The 21,762-nt window shown below is 40.7% G+C and overlaps 1 protein-coding gene across 3 annotated transcripts in view; it reads right to left on the bottom strand.

Moving 5' to 3' along the window:
• The window catches only part of RSPH3 (radial spoke head 3), a 110,530-nt gene that overhangs the window by 18,390 nt on the left and 70,378 nt on the right, over positions 1-21,762 (bottom strand). For all 3 annotated transcript variants that reach the window (XM_073629142.1, XM_073629141.1, XM_073629140.1), the window contains exon 8: positions 14,052-14,138. In XM_073629142.1, coding sequence (XP_073485243.1) covers positions 14,052-14,138 — 87 coding nt within the window. The remainder of the gene's footprint in view (positions 1-14,051; positions 14,139-21,762) is intronic.

Genomic DNA, 21,762 nt, shown 5'->3' on the forward strand with positions numbered 1-21,762 from the left:
ATCTGACTCAAATCCGTCCTTTCAAAACCATATTGTCAAAGCCATATTGTTCTCATGTCCCATCTGCATTAATATTATTTTTTTTCCAATATTACAGCTACAATGCACAGCTGCACCAGATTCTGCACTCTTCAGTTTTAGTAAATCAACCCTATATTGTTTTTTGTTTATTATCATTCTTCATAGAGAAATATGTATGTATTGCAGAGATTTAATGCAAATGTTTTTTTTCCTGACAATTTAAGGTAAAAATAAAAGAGAAAAATCTTATTTCCCCACAGATATTAAACAATGTCTTCTACCTTTTTAAAAAATTATTAATGCCCGCTTTCTATTTACAATCTGTAGTAGAATATTGGTCCTGTCCCTTTACAAATAGACAATACCAGGACATGGAAGCTTTTCTGCTATTGTGCCCATTTACCTAATTATGTTACCAAAGACCTGCACTATAATGTTTAAGGTCAGCCTGTAAACAGGTACTTATAGGTTGTGTGTGTGTTTTAAACCCTGCTTGCACTGCAAAATTCCTGTGTTAATGGCAGTTCTGTGATTGCACTAAGCAGTTAACCTGCACAGGTGGGAAGGGGTTAAGCCAGGTTCTGCATTCTCCCAGATTTTCTGGGCTCTGCCCTCCTCCCTGTGCTGCTAATAAAAGGGGAGTGGGCTCTGCTCAGAGCCCTGAGCCATGGCCTGGATGGGAAGGAGAAGAGGCAACATTCTGAGCACCTTTGGGGAGATCCCCCTGGAACCAGGACTCCTCCACACTATGGACTTCTACCTTGGAAGGCATGCATTGTGCAGCCTACAGTTGTGCTCAAAAGTTTGCACACCCTGGCAGACATTGTGAAAGATTGGCATTGTTATTGAAAATATGACTGATCATGCCAAAAAACTGTCTTTAATTTAAGGATAGTGATCATGTGAAGCCATTTATTATCACATAGTTGTTTGGCACATCTTTGAGTCATAATGAAAACATAAAACACCCAAATGGCCCTGATCAAAAGTTACATACCCTGGCATTTTTGGCCTTGGTATAGACACACAAGGTGACACATACAAGTTAAAATGCCATTTAAAAGGTTAATTTCCCACATCTGTGGCTTTTTAAATTGCAACTAGTGTCTGTATAAATAGTCAGTTTGTTAGCTCTCACGTGAATGCACTGAGCAGGCTAGATAATGAGCCATGGGGAGAAGAAGAGAACTATCAAAATGCCTGCATAACATGGTAATGGAAATTTATAAAAATAGAAAAGGATATAAAAAGATATCCAAAGCCAACTGCCAGAAGAATTGTTCAGAATACAAAGAAAAACCCACAGGTGACCTCAGGAGAAATACAGGCTGCTCTGGAAAAAGAGACAGTATGGTTAAGGAACAGAACGCGACAATACTTGAACAAAAATGAGCTGCACAATGAGGCGTGTCAATATGTTGTCAGACAAATTGTAACCAGGCTTTTTTGTGGCATTGGTGCAGTAAAGGCTTCTTTCTGGCAACTCGAACATGCAGCTCATTTTTGTACTTCTGTTTAAAGAAATGGCCCAAAAAAGGTTTCCTTACATGATAGTAATATCACAATTATGTCCTGAATAAGTGTGAAAGAAGCTCTTAGTAACAGTTTGAATGGAGGTCTAACAGGGAACAGTGTGCATAATTCCTGGTATAAAAGTATGAATCAGAAAATGAGTAACAAGAGGATATTGAAAAAGAAGTGCAGTGCAGACACCATGTAATACTAGGGGCCAAATGTAGTTCTACTTCAAATTGGTCAACCAAAAAAGTACTTGGAGAACCCCTTCATATGTCAGCATGGTCAGGATTAAGGGTTTAAAGCCAGTGACTGAGAAGCAGGCTTACGTATTTCTGTGTATCCTGCTCTTCTGGGCCAATTTTGTGTGATGGAAATCATTGGAATCCTTTCCCTTCTCTATTTTGTGTAGCAGTTGAGAGACGATCTTCATCGGAGGAAGGGCATACACCAGCAAACATTGAGTCCAAGGAATCACCAAGGAACAGAAGCACTTGGAGATCCAAGTATTGGATTTTCTTGTTCCACATTGCAAGTATGCTAGACTAAAGCACTTGGCAAAGAAAACTGCATTGAAGGAGGCTACCATCAAACCCAGAACCCTCATGAGTGTCATTTTGACCAAGATGTAGACTGTTTAGTATCCAAAGGTTTGAAGGAACTGAATTGTTGTTTGAACATGGACAGACAGGGTTGTGGCTGTCGAGTAATTCAGTAGGAGTCATCCAGATAACCTGTGACATGAATGCTTTGGGTTTCACAGAAGAGGGGCAAGCAATTTTGTGAACACTTGGAGTGCAGAGGAGAGTGCAAATAGTAGTGTTACATATTGGAAATGTTGGTCTTTCACATCAAAATGCACAAAGTGTTGATGTGGGGGGAAATGGGGATTTGTAGATAGGTGTCTTGAATTTATCAGGGCATTCACAGTCAAAAAGCTGTGGGTAAGAAGCCATGTGAAGAAGATGGTTTTTACAAGTCAGTAGACCAAGCTTCGGACCACAAAATCCTGCACACATGCACAGGGATAAGGGGCATTTTAGAAACCTGGCATATTACATTCTTTAGAGCAGGGGTCTCCAAACTTTTCAGTAGAAGGGCCACATTTTATATTTTACAAATATTTACAGGCCAAAAAAAAAAAATCAATTTTATGAAATAATAAAATTTAAATTAATACTCTTTACTTCAATAAAACAAAGCAAAGCCATTTAAAACAAAAATATCTGAGCTCATCAGGAACCCTCATGCAGGGGGGGGGGGTTCTGATAGGGTTTTCATGTATGGGAGGACTCTGATCTGGACCCTGATGTAAGGGGAGTATTCTGATGGGAAATCCCGTGTACGGGGGGAATTTGATATGGATTCTGATGTAACAGGGGGGCTCTGATGGGGACTCCCATGTAAAGGCGAACTATAAGGATTCTAATTAAAGGAGAGACATTAATGGGGATTCTCATATAAGGGGGAACTTTCATGTAAGAGGAAGTTGCATACGATGTAAGTACAATGACAGAGCAGCCAGTGGATGTTGGGGAAATCACAGACTGACCCTAGCTGTGGCCCAGATAAAATCTTGCAGCGGGCTGGTCTTGGCCTACAGCTGTAATTTGGCCCCTGGTCTACAGCCTCAACACAAAACAATGCTGAAAGCATCAGTTCCAAGAGCAGGGTACTCAAAATCAGGTTCCTAGTTTCTGTTTGTCTTGTACAGTTATCAATAGACTGGCACACAGACATTGCAGCAATAGCTCGCTGCAGGGCAGGACCTGCAAGAGCACAGACGACCCTTAAGAAGGCTTTCATTGCCTAACAGAAGAGGAAACATCCCCAATATGAACTGTAAGGTGTTTACTGATAACTGAAATGGCAGTATAGGATCCAATACTGTCCATTTCTTCTTGGGTTCCCTATAAATGTTAGCAAAAATATATCTGAATACCCCTTCAGGTTTGGGCCAGTCCTTATAAAGTGCACAATTAATCTGTGTGTGTATGGGGAAAGCCTTTCTTGAATTAGCCAGTTTTTTGTGAAAAAAATGCCACATAGACAGCAGCCATGAGCTGGCCAGCCACTCACAACAGTGGCTCTAGTCCTGATATGCCCCGTACACACGGTCGGATTTTCCGACGGAAAATGTGTGATAGGACCTTGTTGTCGGAAATTCCGACCGTGTGTAGGCTCCATCACACATTTTCCATCGGATTTTCCGACACACAAAGTTTGAGAGCAGGCTATAAAATTTTCCGACAACAAAATCCGTTGTCGGAATTTCCGATCGTGTGTACACAAATCAGACGCACAAAGTGCCACGCATGCTCAGAATAAATAAAGAGATGAAAGCTATTGGCTACTGCCCCGTTTAGAGTCCCGACACACGTGTTTTACGTCACCGTGTTCAGAATGATCGGATTTTCCGACAACTTTGTGTGACCGTGTGTATGCAAGACAAGTTTTAGCCAACATCCGTCGGAAAAAATCCTAGGATTTTGTTGACGGAATGTCCGATCAATGTCCGACCCTGTGTACGGGGCATTACTCTTCAAGGACTCACCAGATATTCTGGTCAGACCTGAAAAGTCGAGCCCAGTGCTACATGGAACACAAATAAGTAGTCACTGCTGACTGGAGAGCCATTACAGAAAGAACAACTGTGTGAACTGGGAAAACCTGAACAAGTTGGCTGACACGAGAGACTTCCAGGATTTCATATGTACCTCAATGAATGATGGAGCAAAAAGAAAAAAGAGTTTTGGCATTAAATATACTTTAACTGGAAAGCTAGAAAAAAAAAATAAAAAAATAAAAAAATCAGGAAGAGCACACTGTTATCTTATCGTTTTCTCTCTTCTTCCAGTTTGGTTGCAGATCTATACATATAACCCACTGGAGTTTTATATCTCTGGGCCCTCTGCAGGTTTATTGAACAGAGAAGTTGAAAAGGAAATATGAAGTAGAGAAAGTGGTATATGGACTTTTGCTTTCCCTAAGGACATTATGTTGCCGCAATAAGCCAGTAACTTTTGTCTTCAGAACTTTATTGAGTTGTCATGGAAGCATTGTTTAGGTTTACATTATACGACTGAAGACAAGGCTGCTAAAATCACAATGATAACTTTGTTTTTTGTGATAAACATTTAGGTGTCCTGGTTCCCAGTTAATCCCCTGAATATCACAACTGGTGCTAGGACAGGAACAAAAAACAAAAACTGACATTTAAAAGGGCCAGTACCTCTTTTTGTTGTGTTTGTTTTTAGATTTAGGATGGAAGCTATACTAAAACAATTGGTGGTGGCTAACAAAAGCCAAGCTATCTGCCATGGCAGCACTGATAACAATGTTGACTGAAGCAGTAAAACCTATGTCACAAGACAAGAAGTAAATGGCTGCCACTCCTGGCAATCAATCAACTACTAGGGAGAGACATTTTCTGTAGAAGTTAACTCCTACAGATGATGTTGGGGAATTTCTCACTACTTTTAAAAGAATTGCAGAGAGTGAAGGGTGGTCCTGGGACAAATGGTGGTTTAATCGCCCCCCCCATGTCAGGGGACCCTCAAAAGGCATATTTAGACCCCAATTCTGAGGACACTATGGTCTATGACTGCATGAAGTTGGAAATCCTAACTTAAAGCACACGTGCATTGTTGAAGCTACAGAACAAATTAGCAAATTCAGAAATCGCAGGTGCATGAATTAATACAGTTGGTAACTAAATGGTTGCAACAGCATATTTAACAAGCTCTCAGATGGTGTAGAGAGTTGTGATAGACTGGCATCTTCAGTCTGTGCCTGTCAACCCGCCTCAGAGGGTTTGCCATGGGGATCCGAAAATCACTGATAAGCTGGTTGAAAAGGTATGAGCTAATTGAAGAGCTACTTACTCCAAAGAGTAAAAGTCCAAAGAGTCCTATGTCTCAAGCCGAGGGCAAAATTCTTCCCTCTAGAAAAGTAACCACAAAACTCCAGAATCACCATGAGGCAACACAGTGAAACATTGACTTCAGCTTCCCCTGAGAAGCAGGGCAGTTCTCCTGTGCCCTTAAGAGTCTTCCACTGGGGGGGATATGCTTGTATATTTCCAGCTGATTACTAATGAACCTCTCTACTGCTACAGCCACTGGCCCTTGAGCTTGATCCCAGACCATGACAAGTTGTCATCGATGGGGTGTCCCAGTTACTGGGGGCAGATAAATGATAACCCCACTTTGCTTTCAACAGGGACCTACTATATCAGGTCTCTAAGATTTGAGAGGAGATTGTTGAACAATTACAGGTACCACAACTATGCAGAGGGATGGTGCTTAACGTAGCCCATAATAATCTTCTAGGGATATACCTGGGGGCTAAGGAAACACAGACGTGGATTATTGACTGGCTTTACTGACTGAGTTTAAAACACATTGCAGGTCCTAATACAACATGCCAGTTAACCACACCACTTCTGTCACACTTTTGTAATTTCCTGGTGTCCCTACCTGTGATTGAAGTTGCCTTTGAATGAATAGCAATGGATTCAGCAGGTCCTCTGGTGAAATCTGCTTGAGGGCCCGAATATATTTTGGTCATCCTCTTTGACTGCCATCTGATATACCTAGGCAATACCCTTAAGGAATACCTTGTCCAAAATGTTATTTCAAATGTGTACACATACAAGCAGATATTCATTGACCAGAATTTTTATGTCAAGGGTCATGACAGACATGTGCATGCAGTTGCAAATTAAGAAATGTTGCACTTCTGTATACCATCCACAGACCAACGGCTTGGTCAAACAATTCAATTAGACCTTGAAATCCATGTTGAAACAGGTGGCATAAAGAAACTGAAAGGATTGGGACTGCCTTTTGCCAGCATTGATGTTTGCTATACAGGAGATTCGTCAAGCATCCATGGGGTTCTCCTCTTTTGTACTGGTCTATGAGCAGAGACTCCAGGGCTTGTCTGACCTGGTAAACAAAAGACCCAGGAGAATGTGTCTTCCCCCCACAAAATTTATTTTGGAGTTTTTCTTCTAATTACAGGAAAGGATTGAAAAGGTTATGTTGTTGGTTAAGGAACGCCTGCAATGGCAATGTGCCCAGGAGGCACAATGTCGTGTATTTAAATGCTCAGCGAAAGTAAGACACTTCCAGGTAGGGAACCACGTGGCACTACTTACCCACACTAGAAAGAGTAAGTTGCTGGCTTGATGCAAAGCCCTTTTGAAGTTACAGAATAAGCTGAAGTGGTGATATATAAAATTTACCAACTCGGTAAAAGAAAACCTTTCCAGACTTACCTGGCCTCACTGATGTCAAACTGGGCTCCAGGGTATGCTTTAGGCCTATTACATCCCAGAAGGAAGGAGGTCTCAAATTAAGTAAGGAAAATGTTGGCGCTGGGGGTCAGAGGATTTACAGAGTGAGTGGTCAACGCTCAAAGTATTGGTTAGCAAGCACAATGGAACCCTACAATACTGTAAGGATTTAGGGAAACCTAATAAAATGTGACCTCTATTCAATGCCTTAAGTGTATGAACTTATGGAACGACTAGGCCCCCGCCTGTTGCATCACCACAAAAGGGTGTTGGAAACGCCCCTAGCTAAGGAACCAAGGAGGAAAAACGCATTCTTCACTATATATGGAAACTTCCAATATTGAAGAATGTCTTTGGCCTTCCTGCAGCTCCAGCCACATTCCAACGGGCAATGAATGGGTTATACACTGATATTTGAGCTATGCCTCAGTTTAATTAGATGTCATATTTAATAAAGATTGGGAGTCTCACATACCAAAGGCTAGATAGTATTGGATTTCTTGAACAAAGCGGGGTTCACTGTAAATCGAGAAATGCACTGTAGGGATGTAGGTAGCAAAGTACCTCAAGTACATTGTAGAAAAAAGCTTTTCTAATCTGGCCCCACTGCGTTAAAAAAAAAAAAAAGACAGGTATGTTCATTCCTAGATATCATTAGGTATTACTGCCAATTTGTGCCAAGAGAGGAGATGTGCATTCCATGTATTTTCTCAGTCGAAGCTAACCAAGGCTGAGAAAAACCAATGCCATTGTGAAGCGAAAATGCCTGACAACAAAACGGGGTCCGGATTCCAGGATTCTGATATTATCTGTTGAAAAGAAAGTTTACGCTGCTTTCCAAAGATGCTTCTTTGACACGGATGCGCAAGAATAATGAGGCTAATGCTTAGGAGACTTAGTGGCTTCTAGCACTTCTGGAGTTCAGGTTTGTAGTCAAACACAAACCCGGGAGACAGCATCAAAATGCAGATGGTCTTTCCCATTGTCTAGACCTCGGAGTTGGGGCTGGGAAATTGGGTATTGTGCCAGTCAGTAGGGACATATCCTGGATGGTAGGTAGCTATGCCTTTTTTTTTTTTGTGTACTTACAAATATAGGCAAACGTTTGTTTTTTGCTGTTCACTGTGCTCCAATGTGGACACTAGTACTGATGAGGTACAAACAAGGCCAAGGATAAATCCAAGGGAAAAAGCAAGCTTAACTTACCGACCAGTGCTCCTTACAGCGATAGCCAGCTATAGATGGGAGCAAGTGGCGTCTTTTTTGTATCATGGTCGTGTTCTTTGGTCAGGCAACGCACTGACACCTTTGCAGCCATTGTGCTATATGCTGGGTGTTCAGTGTGCCCCTGTACCTTTAAAAAGGGGTGGCTCCCCTTCAGTTCACCTGCTCTCACCTATCCATCAGAATGCATGTGCCTCCACTGTGGGGACACTTATAAATTAGTGTTAGGTACCACAGATACCAGGGTGCCTTGACGAGGCTCTGTGGCTTACGCATGCATTTGCAAATGTGTGCAGGCTAAACCCCTGATTTTAACGCATACTGTTAGACAGGTTATTTGGTTGTCTGCGGGCTGGTCGGTAAGTTAAGCTTGGGGATGGGCCAGGACGGAGAGACTGACACGGACTTTACACCAGCGCTGTCCCAGCACAGCATACCGCACCAAACATCCAGTGATTGTGCATAGAAAGCCGTTATAGTATGGTGCACTGACGCACCAGTGCCATGTGAGTACCCCGGTGTGGGGAGCATTTTCTTTTAATAAAAGTATTTTGACTATATTACACTATATAGTTTCCTTTTCATTTATATGTATGGAGCCACATTGTTTCCAGCTGGAGGAGTGCAGCAGACACTGAGATTGAGCCCAGGGGTGGCTCCAAAGCCTATTTGGACTCGGGGTAGAAGCTGAGTCACACGCTCTGAGGTGAGCACATTAGCTTAAGGGGGTCACGAAGGAGCACAGGAGCATGTTTTGCAGCACTCAGGATATCTTCGGCATGATGTTGGATTGTTGTCACAGCTGAACACCACCTGCACACATTGTTTTATTATCACTGTTGGACATTATTTGCACGCATTATTTAGAGTGCCAAAGAGAACTTTTTTTTTTTTTTCTTTTCATGATTTATTATTTATTAATTTTTCCATTTAAAATAGCAGGAAACTTTATATTGAGCACTAAGCACTTTTTATGTTGATTAAGACACTATGTATGGTGTAACAAGCACTATTAAGCACTAATTTATGGTGTAACAAGCACTTGTTTTTTCACACCTTGTTTATTTATTCAACATTCATATTATTTGTATTTAATATTATCACACTAGTAAGCATTATTTGTATTTAATATTATCACACTAGTAAGCACAATTATTATTAATTTTGTTTTTGGGGTCACCCAAGTGCAGCGCATAACTTGTAAATGTATCGGTAAGTTAAGCTTGTTTTTTCCCTTGGATTTATCCTTGGCCTTGTTTGTAACTGTTAGCCTTCCAATGCTTCTTACTGCAATAGCCAGCTATAGATGGGAGCAAGTGGCGTCTTTTTTGTATCACTAGTACTGATGACTCTGGTGACAACCAGAGACTTCCTCACTTTGGAGGGATTTCCTCTCACTTCCTGTTTTAGCTATGGGACAGGAAGTAAGGGGGAATCTCCCCAATGGGACATAGATGGAAAAAAAACTGACAGGGGGCTATAACCGCCCTTACTTTAACTACTCTGTCTGTACCATGTTACCAGATCTTATTATCAGTTGTGAACTAGATTTTAACACTGTCTGTCCTAACAAAGTGTTAAAGATCTAGAAGCTAGGCTTTTTCATTGTATGTTAAGGAGGGGAAACTCAATGTGTCCCTATCTGTCAATGGGGACACAGAGTTACCTTTCATTTCATATTGTTCAGAGATAGCTTGGAGTCTGCCTTGGACCTTCTCTAAATAAATACCTAGAAAGGTAAGATTTAAAAAAATATATATTTTTAGGTATGCTCCGTGCATGGGAACATAGAACAAATTTGTCAAAATTGGACTGCAAAAATGAAAATACACTTTAAGAGGCAGTGCAGGGTTAATGAACAGGGAAGGTGAAAATTAATAAGAAAAGGAAATCTCTGGTGTATGTAGCTGCCCTGGATTTAGCACAGATAGGTGGATGTTTATTCCTGCGTTTTTAGATGAAATTGCTGCTATGTCTTTGGACTTTCATTTTCTCTATGGACATTATGCCACTGAAGTAACTTTTGTGTTCAGGGCTTTATTGAGTTGTCATAGAAGCATTACATAGGTTACAATAGGTGAGGTTGAATAAAGACACAAATCCAACCTATGTGTGTGATTATATGTCAGCATTACATTGTATATCCCTGTATGTTGCGGTCGTTCAGGTGCTTATCTAATAGTTTTTTTAAACTATTAATGCTCCCCACTGGGACCACCACCTGTGGAAGGGAATTCCACATCCTTGCCACTCTTACAGTAAAGAACCCTCTATGTAGTTTAAGGTGAAACCTCTTTTCTTCTAATTTTAATGAGTGGCCACGAGTCTTGTTAAACTCCCTTCCGCAAAAAAAGTTTTATCCCTATTGTGGGGTCACCAGTATGGTATTTATAAATTGAAATCATATCCCCTCTCAAGCGTCTCTTCTCTAGAGAGAATAAGGTCAGTGCTCGCAACCTTTCCTCATAACTAATATCCTGCAGACCCTTTATTAGCTTAGTTGCCCTTCTTTGTACTCGCTCCATTTCCAGTATATCCTTCCTGAGGACTGGTGCCCAGAACTGGACAGCATACTCTAGGTGCGGCCAGCAGTGTTGCCAACCGCCCGTATTTTTACGGGCAGCCCGTAAAAACAGGGCATTTTTTTACCGCCCGTAATTGTCCGTAGCACGGGAAAAGTGCCAGTAAAAATGGCTGTGACCAGCTCAGCTTGGAACTGCGCATGCGCAATTCCCGGAGATGCCCGAGAGCCAGCTGCCGAGACAATCCGATCTGCACCTCGGAGAATTGCTCCGCCCACCACCGCCTCTCAGCCAATCAGCATCACTGTAACCAGCCCTCCTCCTGCAGCCCGCCACATTTGACAAGAAGATGCGGCCAGCCGAAAGTGTGGCTGTGCTGTATTGAGGCGGGTGGGAGTCTGCTCTGCTCCCTGCACTTCATATTACCAGCCCAGGCAATGGCATCACCCTCGCTTGTTCTCCTGGCCACACTGTGACAGAGGAGAGGCACGGCTGTGGGCTGCATGTTCTAGAGAGCCTGCTTCTCCTCTGTCAGGACCGGAGCAGCTGTGAGTCTGTGTCTGTGACAAGCAGTGAGCCAGAGCAGGCTCTCTGTGATGTCCTCCCTCCGCCCCTCCTCCCCCTTCTCCGGTCAGCAGAACGAGCACGGAGATCAAGGACACACAGACAGGGCTGTGTGCATTCTTCCTCACCCTTCTACCAGCAGTGGGGGTGGTGAATTATAAAGCAGCAGCAGGATTTAGCAGTTTTCAGAGGGGGACACGGAGTTGCAGGTAATCATTGTGCAGTAACCCCTAGCAACCAAATGATGAGCAGTAATGTATGGTAACCAAATAGTGCTGGGCAGTAATGTACAGTAACCAAATGGGCAGTAATGTACAGTAACCAAATGGGCAGTAATGTACAGTAACCAAATGGGCAGTAATGTACAGTAACCGAATGGTGGACAGTAATGTATAGTAACCGAATGGTGGACAGTAATGTACAGTAACCGAATGGGCAGTAATGTACAGTAACCGAATGGTGGACAGTAATGTATAGTAACCGAATGGTGGACAGTAATGTACAGTAACCGAATGGTGGAGAGTAATGTACAGTAACCGAATGCTGGAGAGTAATGTATAGTAACCGAATGGTGGGCAGTATTGTACAGTAACCGAATGGTGGGCAGTATTGTACAGTAACTGAATGGTGGACAGTAATGTACAGTAACCGAATGGTGGACAGTAATGTACAGTAACCGAATGCTGGAGAGTAATGTATAGTAACCGAATGGTGGAGAGTAATGTATAGTAACCGAATGGTGGACAGTAATGTACAGTAACCGAATGGTGGAGAGTTATGTACAGTAACCGAATGGTGGAGAGTAATGTATAGTAACCGAATGGTGGACAGTAATGTACAGTAACCGAATGGTGGAGAGTAATGTATAGTAACCGAATGGTGGACAGTAATGTACAGTAACCGAATGCTGGAGAGTAATGTATAGTAACCGAATGGTGGGCAGTATTGTACAGTAACCGAATGGTGGGCAGTATTGTACAGTAACCGAATGGTGGACAGTAATGTACAGTAACCGAATGGTGGAGAGTAATGTATAGTAACCGAATGGTGGACAGTAATGTACATTAACCGAATGGTGGAGAGTAATGTATAGTAACCGAATGGTGGACAGTAATGTACAGTAACCGAATGCTGGAGAGTAATGTATAGTAACCGAATGGTGGACAGTAATGTACAGTAACCGAATGGTGGACAGTAATGTACAGTAACCGAATGCTGGAGAGTAATGTATAGTAACCGAATGGTGGACAGTAATGTACAGTAACCGAATGGTGGGCAGTATTGTACAGTAACCGAATGGTGGGCAGTATTGTACAGTAACCGAATGGTGGACAGTAATTTACAGTAACCGAATGGTGGAGAGTAATGTATAGTAACCGAATGGTGGACAGTAATGTACAGTAACCGAATACTGGAGAGTAATGTATAGTAACCGAATGGTGGACAGTAATGTACAGTAACCGAATGGTGGGCAGTATTGTACAGTAACCGAATGGTGGGCAGTATTGTACAGTAACCGAATGGTGGACAGTAATGTACAGTAACTGAATGGTGGAGAGTAATGTACAGTAACCGAATGCTGGAGAGTAATGTATAGTAACCGAATGGTGGACAGTAATGTACAGTAACCGAATGGTGGGCAGTATTGTACAGTAACTGAATGGTGGGCAGTATTGTACAGTAACTGAATGGTGGGCAGTATTGTACAGTAACTGAATGGTGGGCAGTATTGTACAGTAACCAAATGCTGGAGAGTAATGTACAGTAACCGAATGGTGGACAGTAATGTACAGTAACCGAATGCTGGAGAGTAATGTACAGTAACTGAATGTGGGAGCATTCTCTCTCTCTCTCGTTCTCTTTGGGGACAAAAATTAAGGGGAAATCTCTCCAGTTTGACATAGGTGACAAAATACTGATGGGTTACAATAATCCGCCTTTACGATACTCAAAATAAGAAATATGTTTTTCGACCTAATATCTACCTTAAATCACATTGCTAATTGCACATGTAACTTGTTTGTTGCCTAAACACTGAAATTCCCACTTAAAACTGTAATTTTTTACACTTTTGGAAGTGCCAGTAAAAACGTGGCGGTGCCAGTAAATTTTAGGTGTTGTGCCAGTAAATTTCAATCTGGTAGGTTGGCAACACTGGCGGCCAGACCAGAGTCTTGTAGAGCGGGAGAAATATCGTTTTATCTCTGGAGATGATCCCCTTTTTAAAGCATGCCAATATTCTGTTTGCTTTGTTAGCAGCAGCTTGACACTGCATGCCATTGCTGAGCCTATCATCTACTGGGACCCTCAGGCCCTTTTCCATCCTAGATTCCCCCAGAGGTTCTCCCCCCAGTTTATAGATTGCATTCATTTTTTTGCCACCCAAATGCATTATTTTACATTTTTCTACATTAAACCTAATTTACATGTAGTTGCTCACCCCATTAATTTGTTCAGATCTTTTTGCAAGGTTTCCACATCCTGCGGAGAAGTTATTGCCCTGCTTAGCTTAGTATCATCCGCAAATACAGAGATTGAACTGTTTACCCCATCCTCCAAGTCGTCTATGAACAAAATAAATAGGGTTGGTCCCAGCACAGAACCCTGGGGGACCCCACTACCCACCTCTGACCATTCCGAGTACTCCCCATTTATCACCATTGTTAATAAGCATTGTTTATGTTTATTTGATGTGACTGAGGACAAGCCTGTGGAGGTCACAATAGACTTTGTATTTGTAATGAACATTTATTTTGATGTCCTGTGTCCCAGCTAATCCCTTGAACTTCACAACATACTGTATTATAACATACCCTACAATTAGGTAGGTACATACTGTACACTGTATTTCTCTGAGTTTTTGGGTTTGTACTAGGCCCCTTAAGGAATTTTCTGAATATACTTACTGTCCAGAATAGCTCTTCCCAGTTCATTCTTCTTTAGTGTTTTCTCTACTTCATCCATAACCCATGGTATGAATACGGTCTCTACATCTAGCATATAAGCAAGAAATGTTAAAACAAATTAAACATGAATGTTTTAAATGATTAGCAACAAACAGAAGGTGAAAATAACCATATCAGTAAATGCTGTACAGTATATTTCAAAAATTCTGGAAAATACATGAAATTGATTTATAAATACTTTGTGAGTCTGTTTTTGGTACCATTTGAATTTATCGCTCATAGCAAGCTTGGTCCAGCAACAATTTCAAAAGCCTTTTATGAACACTAGTAGGCTGTTTTACTAAAGAAGTTGAGAATCCTAACACAATAAATTGTGTGAATATTCACTTCAATTACCCAGTCATGTGAGAAGCAAATCCCTGCATGGTTTGGATGCCCAATCAAGTGCAGATGAAATAGGTAATCAAGCATTTTACTTTTCATGTGACTGGATACGTAAGCTACATTTACACTTGACACTTTGGTCATTTTACAGGATTTTCTTTAGCATTTGTAAAGCCGTCGTTTGAGAGTTTTTGCGCACTTTGTAAGCATTTCAATTGAAGTTTATTGGGACCAAAAATTCTTGAAGCTACAACTCCAAACGACACTACACTCACATGTGAACAGGCACAATTGAAAAACATAGGATTTTGGATGTTGAATAGTTTGGAGCTGCTCCTGCACGCCTTTCAGTTTAGGATGTGTGCCACTGCTTCCCCATAGAGTAACATGCGGTGTAGACTGGCTAAATGTAGCTCCACATGGCTCCAGATACATAAACATAGGATGCTGTACAGGCCATAAAGCTCTTGTAAACAAGATCTTAACTACTTGAAGATGAGGCATTTTCTGGTACTTTTTGTTTCCAAGTGAAAATATGTTTTGTTTTGCTAGAAAATTACTTAGAACCCCCAAACATTTTATATTTTTTTTAAAAGCAGAGGCCCTAGAAAATAAATTTGTGGGTTTTGCAGTTTTTTAGGTCAAATGCAATTTTTGGTGAAAAAATACACCTTTTTACATTTTTATTGCAAAAAAACACAATGCATAACCCAATTTTTTTGCAAAATATAAAAGATGATGTCACGTTGAGTAAATGGATACCAAGTTTTAAAAGCCTTTACAGGTTATCACTTGTGGAACGATTGCTGTTTACGTACATGCATGCGGGACTGAAGCACCTGTTCATCTTAGCACGCTAGCACGGGGGCGATGGGGGCACTTTAATTTTTTTTATCATTTTTTTTATTGCCGTCACCAGGAATGGAAACACCCCTTGTGACAGAAATAGGCATGTAACAGGTACTCTTTATAGAGAGATCTGGGGTCAATAAGACCCCAAATCCCGCCTTTGCACTTGAAAGCATTTAAAAGGCCAAGATCGCTATTTTGAATACTTTTGATTTTCAAAAAATGGAGTCGTTAACATCCAGGTAAACTGGAAGTGATATCATGTCAATGCTCCTGGGTTATCATAGCAAAGGCCCAATCAAAGCCGATTCCGACTTTGTATGCATCTCCGACTAGCAGGTGGACGTGCCGGCTAGTAGCGCAGGTCTCCCAGTGGGATGGGAGAGCCCGAGAGAGCCATTGAAGGGGAGGGGGGGATGACAATAACTCTTACTGCTACTTGTAATAGCAATCAAGCGACTAGATAGCTGCCTAGGTTGCCATTTCAAGAGAGCCGACTGTCAGCTCTAAAAAGCAGTACATCACTTGAACTGAAATGACGTAGCAGATACGTGATTTGGTGGCAAGTGGTTAAAGATTTAAAACAAGCCCTTATTGAGCTCTATAGCTGCATATACTTTGAAGTAATTCACCCTCAAAGACTTCAATAGGTTTCCAACATCTTCAGAACCTAGTTTACATATGAAGACTGGCCAGCTGACACATTTTTACTGGGGGATACAGCAAGTGGATAGGAGCTGCAATTCCAATACTTCTTTAAACATTGAGAATGAATTTCTCTATAGTGGCTGCGCTACAGAGGTCAGTAAGGACTTGTTTTAACTACTTCAATACAAGGCACTTTCACCCCTTTCCTGCCCAGGCCAATTTTCAACTTTTAGCGCTGTCACACTATGAATGACAATTACATGGTCATGCAACACTGTACTTATATGAAATGTGTACAATTTTTTTCACACAAATAGAGCTTTCTTTTGGTGGTATTTAGTCACCACTGGGTTTTTTATTTTTTGCTAAATAAACAAAAAAAGACCAGAACTTTAAAAAAAAGTTCTGTTATAAAATTTAGCAAATAATCTTTCTTCATAGATTTAGGCCAAACTGTATTCTGCTATATTTCTTTGGCGAAAGTAACCCAAATTAGTGTTTATAATTTTCCTACAGACTAAATAATAGAGTCCACAAACTATGGTATATATATCTGAAAATCAATCATTACTCATGTACTGATGGCTAATTTCTTGAGGCTCGAAAATGCCAGGACAGGACAAATAGGTCCAAGGTATTTCAATAAAAAGAAAGGAGTGGATGCATACCCAGTATCTGTAGTTGTAAAACTACATCATTTTGAGTTGTGATTTGATGGGCTTATATTTCTTTTCTTGTTTGTGAGTACGTTTTTGGCATTTTAATAAATTGACTTTAGTGTTGAAGGTAATGCACTAGGCGTTTGTGCCCTCCTTTCTCTTTATAGTAGTGTTTTGGAGCCTGGAATATTGCCACACTATTGGATGTGAGACTTAGCGAGTGCTGAGGTTTGACTGAGTATTTATTTTGACGTATTTAGTAAGGGGCATGGCGAGCTTTTTGAAGTTGTAATTTTTTTGTCACAATTTTTTGGAAATCGAAGAAACTAAAAACAAAAAAATACCATCAGTCCACACCAGTGCCTGACCTCACAAATGTGCTTCTAGAAGAATGGTCAAACATTCCCATGGACACACTCCTAAACCTTGTGGACAGCCTTCCCAGAAGAGTTCAAACTGTTATAGCTGCAAAGGGTGGGCCAACTCAATATTGAACCATACGGACTAAGACTGGGATGCCATTAAAGTTCATGTGCGTTAAAGGCAGGTGTCCCAATACTTTGGTAATGTGTGTGTGTATGTATGTATGTATGTATGTATGTATGTATGTATGTATGTATATATATATATATATATATATATACATACATACATATATACACACACACACAGTGGGTATAGAAAATGCTAGGAGAGTACAAATATCCTCCAAATGACTCCTTTTTGGAAAGTAGACAGACCAAGGTATCTAGTAAGAGGCACGGCAAGTTTTTTGAAGTTGTAATTTTGTTATGTTTCACAATTGTTTTTTTTTACATACTGTCACCAGTGCAGTACAGCGTCATCATATATCTGGTGTGGCGGTGATCAGGGACACTGACTGGTGACAGTATTTAAAAAAAAAACAAAAAAAAAAAAACAAATAAATAATAATATTTGTTACAATTTTTTGACAGTGACAGTATTTAAAAAAAAAGTAGTGACAGTATTTAAAAAAAAAACAAAAAAACAAAAACAAATAAATAATAATATTTGTTACAATTTTTTTGGTTTTATTACATTTTTTTCTTTTTTTTTTAGAATTTTGTTTTTTAAAACACACGGTGTCCAGAGCAATACAGTGTTACCATAGTAACACTGTACTACTCTGGGGAAGTTAACAGGATTTTTTTTTTTAATGCTTTTTTTGACTGGTATAAGCTGCCATTTTTACTGAATGAAACTGATTCATTCAGTGTGTATTGTTGTGATTAGCTGTGGTATGGTACAGATGGGCGGTGACTGACCCTGTGTGTACCATATGACTACTGCGGGCCGGTACACTGATCAGTTTTGGGCATATTACACAGTAACATTTAAACACCCTTTTTTCCATAAGTGCCCATTTTGATGTTTATACTTCTGGTTTTTATAGGTTGCAGTACAAAGTTCAGCAACCCATAGTGCTCTTTCAGCAACCTATTTTTAACTTATTAAAATGGATAAAAGCTGAAATCGGATTACTGACCTGGCCAGCTCTCATCATGTCATACAAATGCATAATATATATATAATATATATATATATATATATATATATATATATATATATATATATATACACACACACACACACGCACATAGATATACACACATACACAAGGAATGGAATGTACTATTTACACAATAAACTATTTTATTTCTCCAATTAAATGGAACGCACATAAACAATATGTCAGGTTTCACTGCCTTTCGACAATGCAAAGTCTTTGTGCCAGGGCTTAGTTTCATATGGACAGCTGTAGAAATGATATATTGCTTCCAAGGCACATACTCTGCATTGTGCGTGAAAGTACACCTCAATTATCAAAGTCAATAAGGTGGGCAGCTGATAATCATATATTTCAATAAAAGTACAATGTTTATAACCTTGTGTTAGGCTGATACTAGAAATAGGACTTATTTGAGTTGTTACTGAATCCAGGAGATCAGCTTGGCAGTCCAGCTACTAGTACTTTCAGAGGGAGAGGTCAGTTATTACAGCCTAGATAGACACGTCACAGGCCCCAGAAGTTTGCCTGGCCACTAGGAGAGCGCAGCGTGACTCACGCATGCGCAGTGTGCACCCGGCTGTGAAGCCACAAGCTGTCACAGCTGGGTGCCCACACTTGCAATAACAGTGCTGCTGAAAGGAGCGAGACTCCGGGCAGCTGCATCACTGGACCGTGGGACAGGTGAGTGGCTGTGCATTAAAAGTCACCAGCTACACTTTTTGTAGCTGCTGACTTTTAATAAATGTACAAACGAGTGGAACTCTGCTTTAAAAAGCCCTGATGCAAACAGTGGGCTGGATCTTTGGTGGAGTTATGCAGACATCAAAACCCCTTTAATGGGTTGATATCAGTCTGGAGCAGTGGGCATTCCTAGGCAGAGTGCATTTGCCTGCAGAATGACTTAGGTAATGCCCACAGCAATGGTGAGCCTCCATGATTAAAGGTACTGAAATCTAATGAATGAAATGGGATGGGCCAGGGACAGTCAGGCTGGGGAGGAAAGTGCTAGATGATGTTCCAATCAGTAAATTAATATAGCTCTACAGTATATGATATGCTGCAGCTTCTAATGTAAATTGTGAGAAGCTCAGTCTGCAGTGAAATAAGAATAAGCATTTTCAGTACAGGAGAGGACATGACAGGTAGATGACAGTATATATACACACTGTATATGTCCATACATGATCCATGCTGTTACATTCTATAAAAATATCCATGGTTCCTGGTCTTGATTTTACAGTCAAACCCCTTCCACTTTTTTGTTCTTTAGCCTCCCTAAACACATTGGGGGTTATTTACTAAAGGCAAATCCGCTTTGCACTATAAGTGCACTTGGAAGTAAAGTCACTGTAGATCCGAGGGGGACATGCAAGGAAAATAAAAAACAGCATTTTAGCTTGCACATGATTGGATGATAAAATCAGCAGAGCTTCCCCTCATTTCAGATCTACCACTCAGATTTACAGCGACTGTACTTCCAAGTGCACTTTTAGTGAAAAGTGGAGTTGCCTTTCGTAAATAACCCCCATTGTAACACTCCAGATTTGTTATCTATGTCATATTTCCATTATGCTCAGGATATGATCAGATTGCTTAAAAATGGTATCTTTAGCTCATAGGTATTATTTGCAAAAAATGCTGCAATTATATATTTTGCTTACAATACACCCACTCTGTGGATGTGGCAGACTGAGTGCAACTTAGTCACTTTTTCAGTCACCTACACAATTTTCTAATGGTTCCACAGACCAGCACAAGAAACAGAAATGCTGGAAGCCTTATTAGTAGACTTTCCATTCCATACTTTGACAGATAAAACACTGCCACCTACTGCTGAATACAGACATGATTTATTATAAAAAAACAAAACAAAAAACGATATAAGTGTGTGTGTGTGTGTTATTTTTACAGTGTTTTTAATCTATTAGTCTGTGACTGTTTCCAATGGTTATAACGTATGCAAAGCTAAAACATTTTATAATTTTAGGATAGAATAGGGAAGGGCAGAACCCCTGCCAGGTTTTTGTTGTTTTCTACTCCTCCACCCTGGAGATTCTTCCTCTGTCACCAGAACTGAAAGTAAGGGAAAATCCAAAACTGTCACAGGAACAGAAATAGAGGGGGAAAATTCCAATGGGTACACTTCAAGTGATAACTGTCTAAAATTACATTTCCTTCACCTAAAGCCAGCCATAGACGGTTTGATTCAAACAATGTATGGGCAGGCTGAATGTACACAATTGGATCAGTCAACTTGGGTAAAACCAGTCGTATTTTACATGTTAGTATTGCCAGCAGCTGTTATAGCCACTAGCAATAATCATTGTGTTCTCCCGGTGGGGACGGCTTCCCCCCACCTCCCTGCCGGGAGAACACAATGGCAACCCATGGTTGCAGGAAAGAAGATCTCTCTGTCTATGGCCAGCCTATGTTCATGTTGAGTCTACAAAACAGGAAGTAAAATCCCCCCTATGAGAGACACAACAAAAAACCTGACTGCAGATAAAAGTGTTACTTTATACAAAATGAACCACTTGCTGCCCCACAACAGTACATTTACTGTGACGGAACCGCACATGCAGGCTCAGTCACGAATATATAAGTGATTGAGCCTGCCGTGGTTTAGGAGAGCACCCCTCCTGTGACTGCTGTGCCCTAACAATTTAAACAATCTGTCACGAGTGGCTTTCTATTTATGAACAGCTTGCTTACTGTTTTGACCTGTGATTGGCGCACAGCAATCATATGGTACCTGGCTACCCGTACCATGTGATTAGCTTGGCCAATCACAGATCAAATCAAAATCAAGCTGTTCATGGGAATCCCATTCATGACAACTAAAGCTATTGCTTATACACTGATGGGGGACAAGATGTAAAAAAAAAGTTAAAAAACAAAAACACAGTTTACAAAATTGAATAACAAATTATTTACATTTTGTTTTTTTTCTACATACTGTCATCAGTCAGTATCTCTGATCACTGCAATGCCAGTACTGCACTGATGACAGTATGTAAAACGATAAATATTTTTTTTTTTTTATTTAATTCCTTCATTTTCCAAAAAACTGACAAAATATTACATCTTGGAAAAACCCGCCATGCCTCTTACTGAATACTTCAGACTGTCCACTTTCCAAAAAGCGGTCATTTGGGTGGTATTTGTACTGTCCTGGCACTTTAGGGCCTCAAGAAATAATAGTACATCAGTCAAAGAAGAAATGGCTGCACACCATGGCTAGTTCCAAAGTCCTTTATTGGAAATCCCAAAGCAACACTACAGGACACCAACAGGCTGCACGGTTGACGCGTTTCACACACTATAAATGTGCTTAATCAATTAAGCACATTTGTAGTGTGTGAAACGCGTCAACCATGCAACCTGTTGGTGTCCTGTAGTGTCACTTTGGGATTTAGAATAAAGGACTTTGGAACTAGCCGTGGTGTGCAGCCATTTCTTCTTTGACCATCACATACAGAGGCAAGCCGGGGTGGGCACCCACATGCAGTTTCCATTAGGCTTCTTTGCCTCACCTAGGGTGGCGGGTCCTCTTCATTCACTCACGTCAGTACATCAGGATTGATCAATTTTTAAATACAGTATATACACCATAGTTTGTAGACACTATGGGGTTGATTTA

The sequence above is a fragment of the Aquarana catesbeiana genome, linkage group LG04 (genome assembly GCF_042186555.1).
Source record: "Aquarana catesbeiana isolate 2022-GZ linkage group LG04, ASM4218655v1, whole genome shotgun sequence".
Classification (NCBI taxonomy): domain Eukaryota; kingdom Metazoa; phylum Chordata; class Amphibia; order Anura; family Ranidae; genus Aquarana; species Aquarana catesbeiana.